Here is a 23274-nt window from a genome sequence, read left to right as displayed (position 1 = left end):
AGCAAAGGCGTCGGCGTTTCGTGTGTGCGCAGGCCCAGCGGATGGACTTCCGTCTTCGGTAGGCGGGAGAGAAAGGAGCGTCGGGGCGCAGAGTGCGCGTGCTCACTGCAGCGACCGCACAGTTTCGCTCCGCCCTAAGTCTAGCGGCGCCGGCTATCGTGACAAGAGGAAAGCGTTAGGGTTCACCGGCCCAGGAAGGCGCTTCGCTCATCGTGGAGTGCTCTGAGTCTAACTTACACCTCACGCTTAGTATGTCTGGCGGTTATTTAAGGACGGGCCATCTCCTTCCCGTCTGACTCTGTTCAACCGCGCAGACCCATAAATTAGGGCCGCGCAACCAGCCCAACAACGCGCAGGCGCAGTAACCGGGTTGGGACTTCCGAGATCGCTCTCTGAGACTTTTGTGGCGCTGGCTGCGGCTTCGGGGAGGACGGCGGCCGAGAGGCAGGGCGCGTGTTGGTTCGCGCGGATCCGTGCGGCGGGATGCGGTACAACGAGAAAGAGTTGCAGGCGCTGTCCCGACAGCCGGCAGAGATGGCGGCCGAGCTGGGCATGCGGGGCCCCAAGAAGGGCAGCGGTGAGCCAGTCGGGGCTGCGGCTGGGGCACTTGGGCGGGCCGGCGCGGTTCCTGGGTGGGCGAATGAGAACAGTTCCGCGCTGACACCGCCCTGTGCCTACAGTGGCCAAGCGGCGACTGGTGAAGCTGGTGGTCAACTTCCTCTTTTACTTCCGCCCGGACGAGGCCGAGGTAGGGGCGTGGGGGGCGCGGGGGACCCGCGCGGCCCGGAGGCCGGCGCTCATGGCCGTGTCTCGCGCAGCCCCTCGGAGCCCTGTTGCTGGAGCGCTGCAGAGTGGCCCAGGAAGAACCGGGCGGCTTCTCCATCAGTAAGTTTCCATCCCGGACTCTGCTCCGCACACCCGATCCTTTTTACTCCCTTAGGAGCCTACGTTTGTCCTGGATCCCGCGTCCGCTGGTGGCCCAGGACTGGCCCAGCTATCACTCAGAGTGCCCACTGGGTCTGGTTCTCGCTTAGTTTCTTCTCCGACCCCTCTGCCCGTTCCCAACTGAGAGAGGTGCAGTCTGCGAACGTGGGGTGTATAGCAGGAACAGTCTCTGCCGCCCTCTCTGCCACGGGTAGGGTACGGGCAGGCTTTAAGGCCTGTCTCAGCCTTCTTCCCTAACGAGAACTTTACAGTATCTTGTAGAGATTTGGGCATCATGTCTACCTATATTATCCAGTGGGGTTCTTTATCTGTACCCCTCTTTTCTCCTTCTTGCACGAGTGCACACGTGTTTTGGGGTGTGAGTATGCCAGTAAGGCCAGAGGGAAACTTGAGTAGTTGGTTCTCATCTTCCACTATGTAGGTCTCCAGCATAAAACGCTGGTCATTGGGCTTGGCAGTAGGGTCCCACCTGGGGCTTACTTTTAAGTTATACTGACTGGCCAGCAAGCCCTACGAACCCTTCTGTCTCTTTCATGAGTCTTTCTTGAACACTGACATTACAGGTGTATTCGTTCTGCTCTCCGACACGGATGCTGGGGCTTCATCACCCATGTTCTATTGCCATTCAGTTTAGGGTCTAACCTAATGACCTTCTATTAGCCACTTCCATTCCCAATAACCCAACTTCCCAGTGAGTCCCCTATTTGTGGGTTCAGGGGTCAGGATTCTGGAGGACAAAGCCAGCATGAGACAGGCAGAAGATGACTTGGTGTTAGAATAAGAGGTGTAGTTTGAAATCCTGGTGAGAGGAAGCTGGGACTTGTGGCCAACAGGATGTAGACCAACTGGACACTGACCAGAGGTGGCTCTTATCCTTTATCCCTTTCCAGGCTTCGTCGAAGACCTCAGCAGGAAATATCACTTTGAATGCTGTAGCCAAGAGCAGTGTCAGGACTGGATGGAAGCTCTGCAGCGGGCCAGGTGGGGCTTTAGGGACTGATGGGAGCTGGGTGGAAACATGGGGGAATGTGAACAGTGAGCCCAATCCTTTCCTCCAGCTACGAATACATGCGACAGAGCCTCATCTTCTACAGGAATGAGATCAGGAAGATGACTGGCAAGGTATGTGGGGCGGTCAGGGATGGGACAGCTTTCCCTGGCCTTGCTCACAGCCACCGTGCCCTCCACAGGACCCCCTGGAGCAGTTTGGCATCTCCGAGGAGGCCAGGTTCCAGCTGAATAGCCTGCCTAAGGATGGGCGGACTACTTGTATTGGCTCCCAGTTAAATGTGTTGGACTGACCCTCTCTGGGCCCCTGGCTACCCTGGGAAGTTTTTTTTTTTTTAATATAGGTTTTAATACATCTGTTCAAAAGGTCCAGAGGAGGTGGGCAGGGTCTGTGGTCCTCGTTCTCCATGCCATCTCCCTGCCAGCACCCCTTGAGTGTCCACATCCAGGGACCGAGCCTGGCACAGCTCCCCTATCCATTGCCAGATGAATGTATAATGCTAGATGAAGCTGTGAACCCCCCCCCCCCCTCCTGCTGATAGAGCAGGGCATGGGTGCTGGCCTCAGTGCTCAGCCTGCTCTTTAATAAAGGTACCTCTTTTCTGAGCCATGTCGGAATGAGTGGAGAAGAGGAGGGTGGGACACAGGCTGTGGGCACTTGGGAGGCAGGGGGAAGAGGAGGGTGGGACACAGGCAGTTCCAGAGCATCTGGGACAGAGAACAAAACAGGCAAGCTGGGCTGGTGGCACACACAGTATAGGTGTAGGCAGGACTTGGGGGGACAAGCCTCTGGCTCGCAGTGTGCCTGAACCCTGGTTGGACACCCTCACTGTGGAGATGTGGATCCATCCTTGGGTTTTGGGGAGTGGTACTCATATAAGTGGGAGTTGTAGGTAACCCTGATGGGGAAAGGTGTGTTCTGCCCAAGTTGTAAGGGACACCTAAATCCTGGCTTTCTAAACAGGCTGTGTGCACTTGGGAGGCAGCGGGAAGAGGAGGGTAGGACACAGGCAGTTCCAGAGCATCTGGGACAGAGAACAAAACAGGCAAGCTTTGACACAGCTTTGTGTCAAGGGGCTTTGACTCAGTCAGGATTGGATTCTTAAGTGAGACTGGGTCCTCCCAAAGCGGGAATCCTTCAGAGTCACTGTCAGCCTCACAAGAGACAGATAGGCACTCTGCTCTTCCAGTCCAGGTTGGACAGCAATAAACAGGCAAAGAAAAACTGGCACTGAGAACTGGCTCAAGTGAAAACGGCTTTATTTATTATACTGTGTCTAAAGGCAGCAACAATGTGTGAGATGCCTTGGGGGAACCAAGGGAAGAGAACAATGCACCCTTTAAGTACAGAGGTCATCACAAGACAGAGCGATGCTGCATCAAGTTACAAACAAACAGGCCAGGCTGTCAAAAAAGCTGTGTAGGTTGAGGGTGGGAACTGGGAGGTGTGTCCCGTCTGGGCTAGTGTGGGAGTGGTGGTCCCAGTCTGTAGGGCTTTCTATCAGTTCCTGAGCTCAAAGCCCTGCAGCAACCTTGGATTGGAGTGGCAAGGATGACTGAGGCAGCCTTACCCTGTACTAGGCCCATCAGTCACAGGGTACCTGGGGCCACTATGCACCATGGTCAGTTTACTGTGGGTTCCTGTTTCTTATGGGCTCAGGAAAGGACTTGCAGTTGTACCCAGAGCACCTGTGGCCCACTGGGCCATGAACATGCTGTGTCTGTCCCCTAACACTCAAGTAAGGTGGAGGCAATGGCTGCTGGAGCAGCAGCTGCCAGGATGGCGTGCGGGCGGTGTGTACAGTGTTCACTCGGGGTTTTGTTCCAGGCCTGGGATTTGCTAGCTTTTGTTTCGGCTATCCTGCTCTGCAGCACCTTAGTTAGCTGTGGTGCACAGGAACAGGCCTGCCGAACATGAGCACCATCGCGGGGTGGGAAGGGAGTGGGAGACACCAGCACCGTCTTCACAACTACTTTGGGAAGTAGGTGGGGGTGGGGGTGGGGCAACATGGCCTCTCCCCTCAGCCCACCAACCCACGACTGGAAGTGAGCAACATTGAGGGCAGTCAGGACCATCTCAGAAAAATCAAGTCAGCCCTGACCTCTGTGGTCACTCCCAGTGCACCTATCCCCAGGACCAGGAAGCAACTCCTAGACATAGGCAGGCGATGCCCATAGTGACCAGAGGCCCTGGGCAGCCCAGCACATCTGGGCCACACTCCTGCAGGGTCCCTGGCCAGTGCCATTTTTTTTTTTTTCGTTTTTGTGCATTTGAATAAATAAAAGTATTTTTCCTCCTCACTTTTCTTTCCTTTTCTTTAAAGTTCACTGTGCATTATACAATCTAAAAATAAATGCAGTCAAGTCTATGAAATTTATAAATCTCCATCAAATCTCTATAAAATACTGTCACTGATCATGTGACTCTCTTATACACAGATGCCAGGGGACCCACATTGGGCCAGCCCCATGTCACCTGACCAGCATGCCCCGAGCCAGAAAAGCAAAGAAATACAAAGTAAATGCACTTGTCACAGGAGCCACCAAGCCCTGCAGTAGTGGCCCTCACCTGTCAGCACCACTCAGCCCAGCTGGGAACCCCCATTCCTGCCCCAGCCCAGTCTGCACCCACTGCAAAGGCACGCCCAAAGCCACAGGGTTAACAGTGGGGTGTTCACAGTGACAGCAGGCAAGTTCCAAGGAGGGGGAACAAAGGTCAGCCCCCATTGGGCATGCCAGGCATGCCTTTGGTGTCAGAGCAAGATGTTGGGGGCGCATCTGAGAACTGTTTGGCCACAGTCCATGTTTGGGGCAGCACCCAGGACAGAGGTGGAGATGGGCAGGCATGGGCTTGCTGGTGAGATAGCACCGGGACGGAGTCAGGAGTCCTTGTGGCCAGCCCAGCAGGCCAAGTCTTTATATTATTCTCTCTCACAGACACTTAGACGTCTCAAGAGGTTGCCTTGGACGACTTTGATGGAATAAAGTAAGTCAGAATTGCTTATACTTTAAAAAAAAAAAAAGATAAATACTTTATCTAAAACTATTGACAGTACAAACTGGACCAGTCCAGCACCTCCTGCGGTGCCGCCGATTCACAGTGGCTCCATGTCCGGCTCCGCCGGCCTGGCAGGCAGCAGTCTTGGTCCACACCGTCCTTGCATAGGTCGTGGCTGAGGTAGTAGAAGTCCTAATTACCTGCAGGGAAGAGGAGCACAGGTTAGGTGCATTCAATATGCCTGTCTCAGCTGAGCTGCCCAGCAGGGCACAAGGGTATGGGGGGGGGCATTCCTGGCAGGTGCCAGTGGGCCCAGCCCCCTCCAGGTCTGCCTTGCTGAACATCCAGAGTAGGTCAGCTGGAGAGGTGCTAGCTCTAGGACCTCCAGATGGCAATGGCCAGGCTGCCCTCGCTGCCCAGGCTACTGCCACCACATAGCCAGACCCAATGGAGAAGGCCAGAGGGCTGCCACCTGGCTCTTCTTCACTTACAGGGCTGACAGCCAGGCAGGGTTTCACAACCTCTGTTCTGGGAGAGGTAGGTGGGCCCAACTCTCTGCTCCAGGATACCATGCTACCCCAGGCAGCTTTCTGCCTATGGCCAGCCTAGAACCTCACCCACCTGACTACCCCGATTTCCTCCACACACGACTCCAGGGTGGAGGCTGAGAATGCAACCTCATCATTAGGAACTGCTATGGGCCAGGACCCTCACGGTGGGTGGAGGCTACCTTGAGCTCTGGTCTACCACACTTGAATCTCATCACTTCCACTGACCTCTCAGCGGCTGCTGAGGATCTGGTACTCTTGCACAATGGTGGCCCTGCCTGCCTCCCTTAGCCTCCCATCTCTACCACTCAGGACCCCAGGCATCTGCCGAGCCCTGCCAGCCGTCTTCTGGGCAAGAGGAAGTACGGTTTGGCTCTAGCCTTACCTTACAGAACATGAACTGCTAGCTAAGCAAGGTCTTTATCGAGGCTTAACCCCCGAAAGGTGCGCGGCATAAGGAGGCGGCATGCCAAGGGAAACCCACACAGCAGATGGCCCCGAGGTGCTGGCCTGTGGGGCGGCGGGCGCGGCCTGCGCCAGGGCCAGCCGGGGCAGGGGCTGGTGGTGCACCGTGAAGGAGGGGCGGGAGACCTTGTGTGGGAGGGAGGCGAGCTTGACAGACAGAGAGGCATTAGCAGGCTGCAGAGAGGCGGCAGAGGAGGGGGGTAAGAAAGCGTTGTTAGCTGGGAGGGAGGCCAGGCTCTGCAGAAGCACTGGCTCAGGGTTAGAAGCCAGCAGCGCAGGTGGAGGAGGCAAGGCGACGTTAGGAGGAGGGGGTGCATGGAGGACAGGTGGCCCCGCAGGGGGCCGGCCTAGATGCTGAGGAGGAAGTAGGGGAGGTGGAGGGGGCGGCCGAGTCTCGACCGAAGCCGCGGCCTGAAAGGAAGAAGCCGAGGTGCTGGCCGCCGCCTGCAGCGGGCTCAGGCCCAGCGTGGCACTGCTACACACAGCCCCGCTGCCGACACCAGCTCCAAACGGGTGAGCAGAGGCGGAGGGCACCGCGTGGGTAAAGACACCTGTAAACAGGAGAGAAAAAGCAGCTTCAACAGGCGGCACCGTCCAGGCAGGCGAAGCAAGAGGAGTACAGCCGCCAGCAGGAAGAAGCAGAGGACAGCGTGACTCCGGTCCAAGCGCAGGCACAAGCAGCAAGCAGTAGGCTCAGTGTGGGACACTTACCTGCCAGGCCGAGGCCCTGCCCCTCGGGCCCACCTGCCCGCCCCTGCCCAGCCAGCACCGCACCACGCCTGGCCTGTGGCCCAGGCTCCGCTCCGCCCTGCGTCTGAGCAGTCCGAGCAGGCCCTCCTGGACTCATTTCTCACCAGGCCCACTTCCAGCCATGAGGCACGTGGGTGGTCACCTCAAACAGGGGAGGCCCCCGAAGAAAGTACTGCCCTAGTTAAGTGCACCGTGGTCTTCTGAAAACAAGAGGCATGTGTTACGAGGCTAGCCAGCAGTCTCCTCCTCACACAGCTTGGCGGGCGCTGACAACTTGCACTGATAGCTATGAGGCCTTCCTACCGCCCTCTAGAGAGCTTGGAAGGTTGGTGGGGAACTGAGCTCCTGCACTGGGGCCACAGGGCGGCCCTTCCTTGCCTACCTCCAACGGTTCCGCCGGCCACCCCAGAAGAGAAGCTGCCCATGGTGTGTGAGTTGGTCAATCGGGTCGCAGTGGACGACACATGCACCAGGCCTGCAGCAGCTGGCACAGTGCTGAACAAGGACTGCAGCACAGAGGAGCCGGCCACAGAGCCCAGGTTGGCCTGCAGGGACATGGGGCCCAGAGTAAACTGGGGCCCGGGGGCAAAGGTGCTCAGGAAAGGCCGGGGAGCCTGGGCAGTGGGTGTTGCACTGCCCGCAGAAGAAGCCACAGTTACAAGACCAGGGCCACCAAGGAGGCCACCTGGAGGCACGGCTGCAGCAGAGATGAAGAGGTTGTGGCCGCCCTTGAAGTCCAGCTCACGGTCACGACCTTTGCTGGCCCTGCTGCCATGTGGCAGTGAGGCCTTGTCCGAGGGCCCGCACAGGGGCAGGCTCTCTCCTGACTCCTTGTTTGCGTTGCCCTCACCCTTCAAGCCACCCAGGCCCTCGGGCTGCCGCCTGCTGAGGAAAGGGTTGGCCTCTGTGGTACTGTCCTTGCCCCTCTGGGATGGGAAGCTCAGGGAGGCACTCAGGCCAGTCACATCCGGGCCCTTGTGGGAGAGGGAAGCACCATCATTGAAGCTGTGTAAACCGAGGTCTGCAGCAAGGCCCCCACTGAAGGCCAGGCCGTTGGGAGGGTTGGTGCCAGGGCTTGGCCCCTCGGCTGCACCCAGAGAGCCCGCAAAGCTTTTCCTTGGGTGAGTGGGGAGCTTGGCCTCAGCAGCAGGCTCCTCCAGGGACGGCCGGAAAGAGAACAGGGGGCTGTGGCTCAGGGCAGAGCCAGCCTGTAGCGGACTGTCCACAGCCTTGGCCAAGCCGAGGTCAGAGATAGGAGAGAAGGTAGACTTCCATTTGCTGCTGTTGATAGGCTCGCTCGAAGGGGCTGACTTCCTTCCCACCAAGCCACCACCTGATGGGAGAAGTCAGTGGCCATGAGCAGAGCCTGGGGCCTGCTGCTTCCTGGGGTGAAGACAGCTGAGGAGGGCTAAGAGGTGCATGCAACGTGACACTTCTGTTGCTTAGAACATGAAGGCCTCTGGTCCTGCCCTCCCAACCATCCATGTAACAGATGCAGTCCTGGGCTAGCCTGCCCTGAGCCCACCACCTCAGGCCTCAGGCAGAGAGCAAAAACTCACCATTTTCCAGTGTCTTCGGGGGAGATTTGCTTTCTAAAGAGATTGTTGCAATTTTTCTCTCAATTCTGTGCAAAGACAATGGTCATTTAGTGAGTCTATGTGCTGAGAGATCTGAGGACTCTTAGGAAATGGAGGGTCCAAAAGGCTACCCTCAGACCTCGCATGGCAGGACCCCTGAACAGAGCTAGAGTAAATCTGGGCAACTGGCAGTCCTAAAGTCTGTGCATGGGACTGTGCTGAGGACCTCAGAAGGTCTGCTTGGACTTTGACAACTGTGTATCTCAAGCAGGGCAACCTGTAAGAGCTTGCTGTCGGGGCTGGTGAGATGGCTCAGTGGGTAAGAGCACCCGACTGTTCTTCCGAAGGTCCACGGTTCAAATCCCAGCAACCACATGGTGGCTCACAACCATCCGTAACAAGATCTGACTCCCTCTTCTGGTGTGTCTGAAGATAGCTACAGTGTACTTACTATAATAATAAATAAAGTCTTTAAAAAAAAAAAAAAAAAGAGCTTGCTGTCCCAAGCCCTGTTGAACTTGGAGCTTAATGCATGATCAAAATTAACTTCACCATGACATTCAAAAAGTGTGCATACAGGACCTCATCAATACTCAACTGCAGGGCAGCATAGTGTAGGTGGGGAGAGGGGAGCATATATTGGCTCAGACACAGACAGAGGACCCAGAGGGCCTCACAGAGCACAGGCCCCCATGCAGGCCCCAGTCCCCATTCATCAAGAAAAGCAAAGGTAATGCCCACTCATAACACTACTCGGACCAGGGAGGTTAGGATGGAAAAGCTGGGTGACAGAGCCAGCACCTGGTCCAAGACTTTCACCCCACAGAGCAGTTCACTCTGTGCTCACCGGGCACTGCTGGGCTCATCCTCAGAGCCTGGCTCCTCATCTGAGGTCAGTGGCGAGTAGTGGGCCCCATTAGTTAGTCCTAGAGGCCGTTCCTTCCTGAGCACCGGAGGCTGGTCATGGTCCTGGTATGGGGTGGGGGAGCTCTTCAGGGAGCTCTCAGGGGATGAGATGGCTGTGATCTCCAGTGGCTGGTTGATGTTGCTGACCTGTGGGGTCAGAGGAGGGCAGTTAAGCCACATGCCCAGGGTAGGGTTTTGGAGAGGCCTTATAAAAGTACAAGTAGGGAGAGGAGAGAGCCAGAATACCAGCCATTGTCCCTGCCACCCACGCCTAGCTGCTATGTCTCTGGATCTGCCCCACTGGACTGTAGCCCCACAGCCCACATGAGCGGCACTTGCCCACTCTGCCCTACAGGTCCTGCACTTACCATGGAGTTGAGATTAAGAGGAGACCCCGAGGACTGTGTAAAGAGGCCAGCAACAGTTGGCAGAGCCCGGCGCTTGGGGGACACACCCGTGCTGAGGCTAGGTGTTCCAGCTGATGCACGCTTCCTTCTGCTGCGCTTACGACTGTCCTGTCCGTGGCTCTGCACACAGTCCCCTCGGGTGCCAGAAGTCAAGGGGCTATGCCTGGTGGAAGGTGACTGCTTGGAGCTGGCACCAACTGAAATGCTGAACACAATCCTCCTTTTTGCTTCGCTCTCTGGGTCTGAGAAGGCAGGATCAGAAGGCAGTTCCCCTTTGCTGGTGTCTGGCAGCGAGCCCTGAGTGGTCACACTCAGGCGGGGACTGGCTGTGAGTTGGTGGGCAGGAGAGGCAGGACCCGAGTTGCGGGACTGCGACAGGAGAGGTGGGTGTTGTGGTGGTGTGCTGCGAGACCCCATGGTGGCAAAGAGGCTGCTGGGGCCAGAGGATTCATCAAAAACAGCAGATTCCATTCCAGAGGCCAGAGGTGCTGGGCTGCTGGCCAGGGCCCCACTGATGGCCACCGAACCAGCATAGAAACCTATCAATGAAGATACCAGTTTCTTAAGGAAGGCAAGAAAGCCAAGCACACTGGTGGGGGTGGTGAGGACACCTCATCCTGGGAGGGACAACCTGAGGTTAGGAACAGCTTTCTAGAAGAACTGAAGGCTACAGGACTGAGGCTGGCCTCAGAGCACCAGTAGGTATAGGTGGACCAGACTCAAAGAGGAGGCAGCCTCCTGAGCTCAGTCACCTGCAAACACCAGGGAACACAAGGTACTCCCGGTGCTATGAGCTGTCTGAACCTTCAAGGACTGGCTGACCCTAGCACAGGATAGCTTTCAGGAAATGGTCCAGACTTTAGGCATCCCTCAAGAAAAGGTGCCTGGCATGCCCTAGCCCAAAACAAGTCAGCAAGGGACAGCCATATACTAGCCCTCCACCTTCCCCAAACACGACCCTGGGCTCAGAACCTCAGGGCTACCTGCTGTGTGGCCTCAGTTCCTATTTCTGTCCCACAATGGTCTCTTCCCCAAGGACCATGGCAGGTAGCCGGGAGAAGTACTAATGGGGCGGGGGTGCAAAGCTCACCTGTGGGCGCCACAGCGAGGCTCCTGCTTCCTGCTCCAGCACCCCCTGCACCATGGGCAGAAGCACCAGTCTGCTTCTCAAGTGTGGCTGAAGAGTCCCGGGGCTGTGGCACAGGGCTGGGAGTGCTCCTCTGCAAGACAGAACCATCTGCTGAGCAGGCCCAACAGGAGGCAATGGGGCAGAAGGGCTGAGGACAGGGGAGGCCACAGAGGACAGAGCTGGGCTCAGCTCAGGAGTCCAAGCCAAAAGGCCAGGTCACATTCAGTTAACAAGGAGTGGGACAGAGATAAGATGGTCCCAAGCCAAGGCCAGACACAACTACATGTTCAGTTCACTCTGACCTAGGACAGAGAAGACACTGCCTCGGGTAAAGTAAATGGAAGGCAAGGCTACACTGTCTGAAGCCCACCCTCTGTGAACAACAGTCACTCATCCCTGATGTGAACTATCACAAACAGCAGCCTGGGCCATGCCTGATCCTGCTGCTTGAGTGACTAAAGCCCTCCTAAGAGGACTTTTCTTTTTTCTCTGCTTCTGCTTCTTACAAAACACACCCAGGACCTAACTACATGTCTGGGAGCAGAATTAGCTGTGGACATGGCTTTTGGCAGTTCCAGGCTCAATCTCAACAGCACCGACAGTCATAAAGACTAGGATTGCTCCTGAAACCAACCACAGCCAGTGCCTCTGCAGCCACCGCCGCCACCACCTCTGCAGCCACCGCCGCCACCACCACTGCTGCCGCCGCCGCCGCCACCACCACCACCGCCGCTGCCACCACCACCACCACCACCACCTGATCTGGCAACTCACCGCCCTCTCAGCACGGCTGGGCAGCACCACGCTGGCCAGTGGGATGCTGACCGGCAGCTTGTTGGGCTGCACTGTGCTGAGTGGAATGCTAACAGGTAGGCTGGTGATGGTCTCCCCGTGGCTGCTGTAGGCACGCTCCTTCACACCCTGCCAATAGATAGCCATGTGTCACCCAGACCTGGATGGGAGCTCAGCCACAGACCCACTACACAGCTATATCCTCAGGTCATGGGCTGGTAGCTCCTGCAGGGCCTTGTGTGCAGTTGAGGACAGTGCACACTTCCCAGATTCTTCTTCCCGCCTGTTTGAGACCTGTCACTGTGGACTGCCAAGCCTCACAAGGACCCTGCCCATTCCTCCCAAACTTCATTCCATCTCTGTAAATATAGTGGAGACCCCAAACCCTTGGTCTCACTCCAGATGCTCCAAGCAACCTGTTCCTGGAACCCTGTCCCAATGTCCACCAAGGACACCCGAGGGAGGCTCTGACACACTCAACTGCAACCACGTCCCAAGGCCTGGGAATACCAGTCGCCACCTCTTCCCCAGGGCTCTAGAGTACTCTCCACACATCCTACAGACAAGGATGCCCTTGGGCACAGTGCACTGCAGTTGCCTCATCCACTCCTCACACAGGAAGCTTCTCTGGAGCAGCCCTTACCTTCTCACTACCTTTCTCGGAGGTGAGGGGCGAGGTTGCCGGGGAGGCCAGTGGTGGATCCTGGGGGCTGAGCTTCATGCTGTTGGACAAGCCAGGGCTCTGGTAGGGAAGGCTGCTCTCCTTGGGGTGCTCTGGCCTGCAATGAAAGGCCGGTCACTCTGCCCATGCCCAGCAGGCACACGGCAGCAATGGTGACAGAGCCACTACGTGCACTTGTCCTCACCGAGGGTGTGGCTCACTGGTAGCTGCTTTGCTAGCCCCAGTGTGGTCCTGGCTCAGGTGCCGCCTCAACACAATCTTGGCAGGTGACAACCGGGTGTAATCAGGCAAAGCCAGGCCAGACAGCTTTTCTAGCCGAGGCCGGCCACTGTGGCTAGGGGTACAAGGTACGACCTCCTGGTCCAAGGGAGAGGCCAGGTACTGGGGTGTGTTCTGCTTGGATGATGGCCGACTAGCTGCATTGCAGAGCTCATAGCTGGCAGCATGGCCGTTCATGGACAGCTCAGGGCTCATGCTGCTGAGGTGTGGCAGGGAGATCTTGGCACAGTCCAGCTCAAGGCGTAAGCGCCCAGCATCAGCCTCCAGCTCTCGGCCCAGGGCACCCTTGCCACGCAGATGCAAAGACAAAGCATCATCTGGTGGTACACAGGACTTTAACTGCAGGAGCTCCTGCTGGCGCTGGGTCTTCTCGAGCTCCACGATGCTGATCTAGAGGATGGGAGGGGTGTCACAGAGCAGCCAAGGCTCCACCCAGCAGGGTAGGTGGCACATGGTGGTCCAACGACACGTACACCCCTGCTGTCCACCATCACAGATGCCTTTCTGAGGGTGAAGATGGGGTCTGATGCAACACACCAATACCCTACCTGCAGCTCCAGGCAGTGCCGCTGCTTCTCTGAGATCTGGCTCCTCAGGGCCTGCTTCTCTTTCCGCAGGTTCTCCAAGGACAGTGTGGACCAGTCAAGCCTCAGCTCCTCACACCGGGCCCTGAGCTATGGGTACATGAACAGGAAGTCTCAGTAGCCAAAGGGAGCAAGGGCCAGGCTCTCTGGACAGTGCAATGGATCCTTCCCACAGTTGTAGCACATAGTATCAACACCCAGCCACAAACAAGCAATGTAATAAAGGCCAATATGACCTTTACAGGACCATGACAAGATGGAAAAGAGTCCCTGGCCTGATCCTTGCTCAGCCCAGCAAATCTGGTGCCAGAGCACACCTCTGGGCCAGTGAGTGGGCAATCAAGTCCTCCCTCCACCCCACACGTGCGCAACCAGCAGCGGCAGGCCCCCCTGCACACACCAGCCGCAGGCTCTGGCTCCGAAGCTCGCTGTTGTCCTTCTCCAGCTGTTCCGACTGTTCCCGCAGCTGCTGGTTGTGGGCAGAGATTTCCTTCTGGGCCTGAATCAGGTCATTGTAGGTCAGCGCCTTCACGCCCAACTGGGGATGAGGACAAAGCATGGTGAGTAGAGTCCCAGTTTATAGGAACAAAAGAGATGACAGCTACCCTACAGCTCTGACCCGAGTATAGCCAAGGCAATTCCATATCAGTACTTCCATAAGGACAAGGGACGCTATCTTTGGTTGCCCCACCAAACCCTGGGTCAGGTTCTGCTGAAGTGGGCGGGCGGGCGGCCTCACGTCACCTCATCCAGCTTCTGCTGGAACAGCCTGCGGATTTCTTCCTTTTGGGCCTGGCAATGGCCGAAGAGCTGCTGGGCTGTGCCCAGGAGCTGTGTGTTCTTCTCCTGCAAGAGAGGACAGGAGAAGGTGACCACAGAGCCCCCAGGCAGCCCTATGTTGAGAACTGACATTAAGGCAGAGCCTGCGCACCTTCTCCTGGTCCAGAAGCTGCTGTAGGTTAGCCTTGTACTGCGGGGTCTTTGTATAAGCCAGGAACTGCAGGTACTGGATTCTGAAGGACTCTGGAGGCACACACACAGCACAACATGTAAAGAAAGGCTGGTGCAGGAGTGGGAGGCAGCAGACACAGGGAGGCTATTGGGCCCTGGCTTGCTGCAGGTCCATTCTGCTGTACTTTCAGCTTTTCTCACAATGTGGGAGGTTTCCTCCTGGCAGAATGGGCAACCCTAAACCCTGAAAGCAGATCTCTCCTTCAAGTAAGGGATTTTGTCAGCCTTCCCTGTGCAGTGAGGGTCCCCCTCCCCCCCAGACAGGGTTTCTCTGTAACCCTGGCTATCCTGGAACTCACTTTGTAGACCAGGTTGGCCTCAAACTCAGAAATCCACCTGCCAGGATTAAAGGCGTGCGCCACCACCACCTGGCTTACAGTGAGTTGTTCTATACAGAGCTCCCCAAGTACTGATGGGACACACAGGTCCCCAGATGTGGTCCAGGATGCCTGAGGTAAGTTGGTCTCAGCTACTCACAGGAGCCAACATAAGCCAAAGTAAGCCAGGCCATACAGCAAGTGGGCTTGACTGGGGCCCCACCACTTGCACAGCCCCCACAGAATGGCTTCAATGTCAGAGCTATGACCCACCTAAAAGCTTCTGCAGCGCAGGTGGGGTGGGTGCCACTAGCAGTGGGTTGGGTGAGTGCAGCTGCGTGCTTGGAGGTAGCTGGTAGAATGGGCTGTGAGGTGCCCTGTACGCATCTGCAAGAGAGAGAAGAGTCCCCGTCAGCTACCAACCATGGTCCCACACTACTGTGGGCAACAAACTTGTCAAATCTGGGGTTTGAAACAGCTATGGGATCCAAATCCACACTGAGCTCCTCCTGGTTTGTAGTATCAGGCCTGGCACATGGCAGAGTCCCATAGTCACATGAATGGGGACTCACACCCCTGCAATGCAGAAAAGAAAGAGGCTTACCCTGGGGTGAGGCTGAGGGTGGGGCTGGGGGCGGAGAGTGCAGGAGATCCAGTGTGCTTTGGCTCTTCTTAGACTTGCGTTCGGCACTGGCAGCACTCATTTTCTTGGGCCGCCCACGTTTCCGGCCAGCCATCTTTCTCCCTTTCTTGTTCAGTTTCTTCTTCCGGGCTTTGGAGGGAGATGGCTTTTTGACAGTAGCCACACCTGATTTTTCTTCCTCAGCACCAGAATCCTGGAGAACACAGACAGGCAGGTAAGGGTCACAGCAGGAGTGCTCACAAGACCATAGGCTGAGGCACCCCAGCCACCTAGCAGCCCTGTGCCCTGTGCTGGACGGACATGCTGGACAAGGAGCCTATCTCACCGCGGGGGCCTCAGTGGCAGCTGCTTTGCTCTCAGGGACTTTGGTGGGCGTGGTCGCATTGCTCTTGTTCTCTCGCTGCTGTCTTCGCCTAGCTGCCTCCTGCTCCTCCTGAAAGGAAGTGCTGGGTAAGTGTCCAGAACACAGGATGATCCAACTCTGCTCCAGCACGAATGAAGTAGCTACATACACAAGACACTTGGGAGAGTCTCAATGCATGACTTGGGTCCCACAGCCCCTCTGTGGGGAAGACATGAGCCTGTCATGGTGTGATGGCCCAGGATTACCCTACACTGATAGCTGCAGGACCACATGGCAATGAAAGCTCATGGGACATGCCAACCAACAGAGAGGCCCAACTGCGCCACTCAGGACAGATATGGTCCCCCAAAGAGCTAGGCCAAACCACACATTAAAGACCTATGTCCTCTTGGCACAACACAGCCACTCTGACTTGAACCCAGCTGCTCTGGCCTTCATGAGGTGCACACCTGAATGCCCTTGTGGAATCAGCTGAGGACACACACTGGTTACAGGCGCTAGGCTGCTGTGGGATGCACTCCTTGGTGGCAGTGTACCTGCCTGTAAGGTGCCTACACTCCTGTACCACCGACAGCTCAGCACTTCACCCGGCAACAGCTGCTAGAGTGTTAGGCTCTGCTCTTAGTGTCCATGTACAGTGAACACATCTTGGTTTACATCTCCCCAGGGAAAGGCACACAATAGCCCACCTCTATATGTCCCTGAGGAGAGCCTGTCTCAGCTACTCACAGGGGACAACATAAGCCAATGCCCAGCAGCTGTGACTAGAGAAGTACCTGCCATGGAGCACACTGCCCAGCCTTCCAGGGTACTAGAGACAAGAATCCTCAACTGTTAGGACACACCCCTGACTTGGGGATTCATGGCACTAAAGGACAAAGAATGTACTGGCTCCTGGACTGCAGGACCATCACTCACAGAATCATGAACATCCAACCAGTAACAGAGCTTAGGGCCTTCGGGGGCCATGGTTGGACTTGGGGTCTCTGGCCACACACACTACAAACATGCACAACTAGGCACCATGACTCTTGTGTAGGATCAGAGTCAAGAGAGATGCAAACTTACCCTGAGTTTTGGATTTTTCAGACTAGAAAAATAGTTTTCAAGCTAAAGAGGAAAAGAAAAGGCTTTGTTAGAAGTGGGCCCTAGGCATGGACACAGGATGACCACAAAGACATTCTACGTCTCAAAGAGCTGCCGGGCACAGTATCGAACACCAAAAGTGGCACAGCTGGAGTACCAAGGCAGCTAACCTTGACTCCCCATGACTGCTAAGGACCCTGGGCCAGAGCCTCCCAGGGGGGACACTGGCTACTACACTGGGACCTGTGTGTGGTGCCACTAGCAACATGGGAACATTCGTGCCTCAGCTGAGGAACCTTGCGTGGCTCACCCTCTTTTCTCAAACAAGAAGTGCAGGTTAAAGCTGCTGCTGGCTGTCAGCTGCCAGTTCACAGCACTGACCCAGAGGACAGAGAACAAATGCACAATTGCCAGCATGCAGCTTCTAGGAGCCCAGAGACTACCAGGACACCAGGCTTGGACACAAAGAGCTCCGGCAAGGAGGGGAAGCCATGAGAAGACTATGAGGAAAAGGCCAGCACACACCTGGGCAAGTTGGGAATGGGTAACAGAGACCCAAGGCCTTCGAGTAACAAGGCTGAAACTGCTATGGCATCTATTTGTCAGGAAAACCAAGGACCAAGACCCAGAGTTGCCAGGCCCCATGGCCTGTGATTCTCTCCCACTCTGTAGGGTGTCAAGTGAGGACTCACTATGGTGCGGTCAATGGTGTGCAGATAGTAGGAGACAGGCTTGCCAGTCCACGACACAGAGCCCTTCAGGGGCGACAGCTCCACCACACGCATGATGGTGCCAATGTCTATGAGAAGAGCATCAGATCAGGACTGCAGCCTGAGCTACTGCTCATGTGCCACAAGCAGTCTGTACAGCAGCATCCCCAAAGCCTGCCCAGCCATTGAGATAGGGGAATAACCTGGGGCTCCTCAGGAACAAGGTGGCAAGCCCACACAAATGGGGTCAGGCTTCAAGATCAGCCAGAGTCAAAGCAAGCATGCAGACCCTGAGCTGAGCCAACCAGTCGCTTAACCCAGGGAGGCCCACAGGAAGACTGGCTCCTGCTACAGACTCTGCATCCTAAGGACTTTCTTGGAGTACCATGTTCTCTTGAAGAAACATATTAAAAGGGAATATGGATGATGTATAGTGGTCAAAGGCTGAGGAGCAGCAAGCTGAACACCCTCCTTGCAAAGCAGAACCCCATATGACTGGTCACAGGAAGCTGGATACCCTGTGTACCACCGGGCCCAGAGCTTACCACTCAAGTTCCTGCTGTTGATCCTGAAGTTCAGAGGGGCAAAGGGCTTTGAGGATACGATTCTGCCGCCTGCAACACAGAAGCCTATCACTGCCATGTTTAAAAAAAAAAAAAAAAAAAAAGCTGCACATGTACACAACTGCAGTCCACAAACTCAGGCATGGATTGCAGCACAAGTGAGGAGTGCCAACTTAGAAGGTGCTAGTTCTTATGGAACCCCACTGAAACTCACCTGACCCTGCACCATGGTAACAACTGTGTACCCGGATTACAGGGTCATGGTGGCATCCAGGCAACAGAGCGCAGAAGAGGAGATTGCTATGAGCCACATTACCAGGATGAGAAGCTGGGCAAATAGAGCTGCCTTGCAGCAGTTCCCTTAAAACCCACTGGGAAAAGACTTAACAGACACAGTGGCTCAGTGGTTTTCCCAGCATTCTGGCAGCTAAGAATGGGGAATTGCAAGAGTCTGAAGACAAAACTAGGCTAAGTGGCAATATCCCTGTTTTAAAAACAGGGCTGAGAATATGATTGGTTACTGCAGTCCTTGAGGCTGGGGATGTGACAGAAGCCAGGGCAGGGGATAGGATCAGAAATGAGTCCTAAGAGGCAAAAAGAGCCACACCAAATCACAAAGAGTTTAATTACATTCAAACGTCTGACAGCCACACAGGTAGTTTAGGTGTGAAGGTACATGCCTTTAATCCCAACATAAGGCAGAGGTGGGCATATCTCTGAGAGTAGTCTAGCCTAGTCTACACAGAGTTCTATCACCATTAGGGCTATAGAGAGACCCTATCTTAAACAACAAAACCAAGCCTGTCTTTCATGAGTGACTCGGATTCTTCTCCATATATAAGAAAGCAATGAGGTGGAGAGGGGAGACTGAGATAAGAGTGAAGCCCAGATAGGCTCTGACTGTCTTCTGTAGTGCAGGCCATCTTGGGAGTTCTAAGCCTCCTACCTTGGCCTCCTGGATGCTAGAACAGGCCTAAGCTCCACACTCAGAGACATTCAAAAGACTAGTCTACCCAGCATGGTGGTACATATCTGTCATCTCAGCACTGTTCCAGGAAGCTGAGTCAACACTGTTCTGGGATAGCCTGGAATTTCTCAACACACACACACACACACACACACAAACACACCAAGCTGATTATATCAGTGCACTGGCCTCTAGCCCTACTCTAAGTCCTGCCCACCAGCAAAAGGGCCCAGGCTAGAGCAAGGTCAGGTTCCTGTCTCCACTATGTGGGAAAACAGCAATGACTAAGGGGTCAGGCAGAAAGGACACAGGCAAGTCTGGCAAGCACCCCATGATCTTCCCTAAGCAATGATGGGATAACCCAGGAATACCCACATGTAGGTATTTGTGCTGGATAGTTTTTGTCAACTTGACACAAACTAGAGCCATCTAGGAAGAGGGAACCTTAACTGAGAAAATGCCACCATCAGACTGGCCTGTACACAGTGTGGGAGGGCCCAACAAGGGTCCTGAGCAGTGTCAGAAAAGTGGCTGAGCATGACCTTCAACTTGTCCCAGTCTTCCACCATGGCTCCTGTTTGGAGTTCCTGCCCTGACTTCTTTTGATGATGGACTGTGATTAGCTGTGTAAACCAAAAACCCTGTTTCTCTGCGGGCTGTGTTTGGTCATGGTATATATTCATTTTATAGAGCACAGAGAGCACATGGGGACAACACTATAGCGTCAATCAGTGGCAGGCAACGTGGCTCTCTGCAGGCAGGGAAGGGGCTGAGGCTGGCTGTGTCATCAGAGCCTGGACGCCCTGAAAACTGGGTTTACTGGCCCTTAGGAAACAGGTAGTAGACAAAGAGTGGATGACTTACAAAGTCACAGGCTTGACCCCAAACAGGCAGCATTAAGACAGAAGCTAATGTGGTAGTGTACACTGTGATCAAGTTCAAGACTGGCCTGGGTCTCAGTTAGACCCTGCCTAGATGGGATCCTATCTCAAACTACCAATGAAGGGATGAAGAAGGGAAATAAAGCAAGAGTGAAGCTCAGTGGGGAGTGCCTGCTGAGAATACAAGGCCCTGGGCTCATCCCCAGCACCCCGAAGTAACTAATCCTCACAGCAGACAGTTGGCCTATCTGTGACAGCTAAGAGGTTGTAAAGTGTGGGTATCCCTGCTCCCTGTGGCATGACAGCAGTGTGCAGTACAGACCACAGTGCAGACAGCCCTGGCCCTCCACAAGGGACAGCATGTGCTATATGCAACCGCTCATTCTGGAGCAGTCACGGGCAACTCTCCACTGCGCAAGATTAATAGGCACAAGCAAGTACAGATACACCATAAGCTCACAAGCAAAGAGCCCTGGTGTAGACGGGGCTGCAGGAGACTGCTTCTGAGCTGGGTTAGCCTTTCAACCGTCTGCTGGCTGCCTGGGATATGTTGGGGCAGAAGTGCCTTTGGCCACCAGGATCCCCACTTTTGCCATCTAGCCCAGGAGCTGGGGGAGGGTTGCTGAGGACCTCTGAAGGAAGACTGATGTGCCTGCATGTCCCTCTGGAGAGGGCGGTGGTACGAGGCCTGTGGATGCGTTACCTTCCTTCATGTTTGCGAATCGCTCCTTCAGCTGGTGATCCACCTCAGGACCAAAGGCAAAGTTATTCACAAATATAACACTGCAAAACAATGTTCCAATTCAGTAAAACTGAGGCTGTGCATGGAAGTCCCAGCCTGGACACAGCCTGCCGCCGGTCCCTGCTAGGCAATGCCCCCGCCTGCCCACCCACCTGAGCTGAGCAGAATAAGCAGGAAAGCGGGGGCAGGAGACAGGTACAAACTGCCCCACAGAAGAGGCTGCAAGCCCCGAGCCAAAAATTCAGCCCAGCCCATTTTGAATATTGGTGCTTCTAAAACAAAGAGAGCTCCTGGAAGCACTCCTTACCACAGAGTTCAGGGACTGAACTGTCCACAGAAGACAGGGTAGACACAGGGTATGGGCAAAGGGAAACACTGACAGGTGGGTGCAATGAGTCAGGCAGGCACTACTTCCCAATAGAAAACACAGGGGTGAGGCCCCAAATCACCTGGAACCCTGACAGACTGAGCCCATGAAAAGACAGCACAGATACTCAAGGGGATCAGCACAGCTGCTGCACCCCATGTGGGACCAAACAGACAAGAGCAGGACACAGCCAGGTCAACACCAAGAAGTGGCTGGCACCCTTAAAGCAGCAGACCCATTCCACCCTCCACAGCAGCCACCCACATCTGGAGAGCAAGTCAGAGGTCCCAGCACAGCCAGCAGCACAGCCCACAGCCGGCCGTACCTCGTGTTGGCGATCCGTTCCCTCCATTCCTCTGAGAGGAAGTCACCTCGTTCCAGCTAAGGAAGAAAGGAACATGTTTACTCACAGGCTTGCTTGGTTCAAACCCAGTTCCCGCAACTGCTGTGAGAGACATGGAATGAGCTGGGTCTCAGGATGGGAAAGTGACCGTGGACAGCCAGTGGACAGCTCTTTAAAAAGCAGGGACTGAACCCCAGCAGGAAGCAGTATCCACTCAGAGACAGACAAGAAGGTGGCATGGGTCCAGCCATAGTGCTGTGTGCTTGGCCAGCCAACCCTCCCTGCACCCTGGACCATGTCCCAAGAAGAACAGCATCACACAGGCCATTTGTTGACCCTACAGACATGACACGTATCTATGTGGTTAAGAAGCCACTGGAGCAATCATCCTTGTCCCTTGTCACTGCCCACCATGGCGATGCCTCGAGATAGTGAGGTTGCCTCAGTATATTTTGGGTTAATACATGTTTGCCACACAACTGACTCCCAAACTGTGGCCTGCCCCCCATGTCCATCAGTACTGATGTCATTCTACCTCCTTTAGGCTCAAGTGTGTTGAAGGGAAACAGCTTTTACGCTAACTGCCCAGAGCCATGACAGTCAGAGATCCAAGCAATCTGGATCATGTACTCTGAAGACCACTGGTGCTGGGCATGAGCCCGAGGAAAAAACAGTTTGCCCTACATGGAGTTCACAGGACTAGCAGGGTTCATGAAGCCCAAAAGGCAGGGACATCCACGGACAGATGGATGGACATACAGTATAGTCTGTCCACATGCTGGGAGGACACTCAGCAACGAACAGGAGTAAGGCTCTGATGCACTCACTACAGGACAGTTTGGGATACCATGACAGGCAAATCTACTGACCACAAGTAGATTTATGAGTATCAGGATTTGAGGGGAGACAGGAATGTTAACCATGCATGAGTCATGGCAGCAGCCCACAATGGGCACCCCACGTGCTGTGGAGTGATGGGGTACTACTCACAGAGCTACAGGTTCAGAGCCACTTCCCACCCTGCTAGGACAAGGCTGAACCTGCCCGGGGATAGCTGCACAGCCTCTGAGCACAGTCCCGGCCCAGCCCACTTCTTCACCCCTCAATGACCTTCGGAATCTTCTTTGCTCTGTTGTATAGAATATTCAAGACCTAGGGAAGGGGGCTTAAGTCAAGTCCCCCAAATTCAGGGCAATCTCTGGGCCCTAGGGGATCTGTTCTCTGGGACTCCAACTTCCCAACAGGTGGAGGCTTCTAATCTAAACCACTGGAGTCAGAAACCAAGGCCCTGCCCCATTTTTACAGCACAGCCTGAGCTGATGGACACTGCTGTGTGTCCACTTACACCTTGGGTCTTGTGTTTCAGAATTTCTGGATAAGAACACCCTACCAGTGTGCTTTGAGATTTCTAGGGAGAGTTCTACATGCCCTGATGGTCTCCCTGGCTCCTCTGTGGGCCTTGCCTGTGGCTGACGGCTGGGTCCTGGCCCTGCAGCTATAGGAATGACAGTGGGCTGACTCCACTCCAGGAATCTGATGTGTGCCTGCTATAGCCTCTGGAGCCCACTGTCCAGAACGGTCCTCACCCTGCAGCCGTGTCAAGTGTGGAACCAGAATTCCTCCCCCTGCAGAGCCCAGTGCTGTCCTGGCAAGCCAGGCAAGGAAGACAGCTAATCTGTGGCCAGGAACTCTCAAATTCCGGCCATCTGGCCAGGGACACAAACTGTCCTGCAGGGAAGCCTCTCTAGTCAAGAAATCCTTGAAACAAAGCACAGGCACTAGGCCTCCCCTCCTTCATATAAAGCAAGAAGGGTCACTAAGAGACACTGTCACACCAGCCAAGCTGCTGAGCTACCAGGGAGAGGCTCAGACCTGAGCCACCTGGAAAATACACTCTCCAGCCTCACACTGCCTGGAGGCTGTGCAGTACACTCCAGGTTCCCAGCTTTCAGACTGTCACCCATGCTGGGAAGAGCCTTGATGATGCAGCTGTCATTTCTGTTCCTCTAAGTAAACCCTCACCCACACTCCTGTAAGTAACCCCCAAAAAACTTAAAGAGTTCACCAAGCTGGTCACTTGGTTCCCTATCTGGAAAACATGTTTCCCAAGGAAGTATCATACACATAGCCACCAGCACAGAAAAGGCAAGTGGGGGTGGGGGGAGCATGCAGCAAGTCAGCATCTCTGAAATGAGTGGAGAAGAATGACA

At 55.2% G+C, this 23274-nt stretch overlaps 2 protein-coding genes across 14 annotated transcripts in view; one reads left to right on the top strand and one right to left on the bottom strand.

Annotated features, from left to right (window-relative positions):
* Nucleotides 1-31: 31 nt before the first annotated feature.
* Plekhj1 (pleckstrin homology domain containing, family J member 1) lies at nucleotides 32-2559 on the top strand. 6 transcript variants are annotated; one of them, NM_023900.2, is made up of 6 exons: nucleotides 32-577; nucleotides 681-748; nucleotides 819-885; nucleotides 1836-1926; nucleotides 2004-2067; nucleotides 2136-2559. In NM_023900.2, the coding sequence occupies exons 1-6, from the start codon at nucleotides 484-486 to the stop codon at nucleotides 2244-2246; spliced, it is 495 nt and encodes a 164-aa protein (NP_076389.2). In that variant the 5' UTR covers nucleotides 32-483; the 3' UTR covers nucleotides 2247-2559. The 6 variants fall into 6 exon arrangements, with proteins under 6 accessions (NP_076389.2, XP_017169655.1, XP_006514389.1 ...); XM_017314166.2 differs by having other exon boundaries at nucleotides 88-577; nucleotides 2040-2067; XM_006514326.3 differs by having other exon boundaries at nucleotides 90-577; nucleotides 2004-2559.
* Nucleotides 2560-3196: 637 nt separating this feature from the next.
* The window catches only part of Dot1l (DOT1-like, histone H3 methyltransferase (S. cerevisiae)), a 40361-nt gene continuing 20283 nt past the window's right edge, over nucleotides 3197-23274 (bottom strand). For 2 of the 8 annotated variants that reach the window (XM_011243390.3, XM_030244974.1), the window contains exons 8-28: nucleotides 21047-21102; nucleotides 20316-20395; nucleotides 17747-17815; nucleotides 17184-17290; nucleotides 16474-16515; nucleotides 15367-15474; nucleotides 15003-15234; nucleotides 14672-14785; nucleotides 14002-14093; nucleotides 13815-13916; nucleotides 13471-13608; nucleotides 13035-13160; nucleotides 12392-12876; nucleotides 12169-12304; nucleotides 11508-11654; nucleotides 10695-10824; nucleotides 9566-10143; nucleotides 9139-9344; nucleotides 8274-8338; nucleotides 7097-8047; nucleotides 3197-6515 (exon numbers count right to left, since the gene is read on the bottom strand). In XM_011243390.3, the coding sequence (XP_011241692.1) occupies nucleotides 5920-6515; nucleotides 7097-8047; nucleotides 8274-8338; nucleotides 9139-9344; nucleotides 9566-10143; nucleotides 10695-10824; nucleotides 11508-11654; nucleotides 12169-12304; nucleotides 12392-12876; nucleotides 13035-13160; nucleotides 13471-13608; nucleotides 13815-13916; nucleotides 14002-14093; nucleotides 14672-14785; nucleotides 15003-15234; nucleotides 15367-15474; nucleotides 16474-16515; nucleotides 17184-17290; nucleotides 17747-17815; nucleotides 20316-20395; nucleotides 21047-21102 (4560 nt within the window). In that variant the 3' untranslated portion in view covers nucleotides 3197-5919. Of the gene's footprint in view, nucleotides 6915-7096; nucleotides 8048-8273; nucleotides 8339-9138; nucleotides 9345-9565; nucleotides 10144-10694; nucleotides 10825-11507; nucleotides 11655-12168; nucleotides 12305-12391; nucleotides 12877-13034; nucleotides 13161-13470; nucleotides 13609-13814; nucleotides 13917-14001; nucleotides 14094-14671; nucleotides 14786-15002; nucleotides 15235-15366; nucleotides 15475-16473; nucleotides 16516-17183; nucleotides 17291-17746; nucleotides 17816-20315; nucleotides 20396-21046; nucleotides 21103-23274 lie in introns of all 8 variants that reach the window. The other 6 variants (XM_006513430.2, XM_006513431.2, XR_380380.4 and 3 more) reach the window with 5 other exon arrangements.

The sequence above is a fragment of the Mus musculus genome, chromosome 10 (assembly GCF_000001635.26).
Source record: "Mus musculus strain C57BL/6J chromosome 10, GRCm38.p6 C57BL/6J".
In the NCBI taxonomy this organism is placed as follows: Eukaryota; Metazoa; Chordata; class Mammalia; order Rodentia; family Muridae; genus Mus; species Mus musculus.
This window is presented reverse-complemented; position numbering and strand designations above follow the sequence as displayed.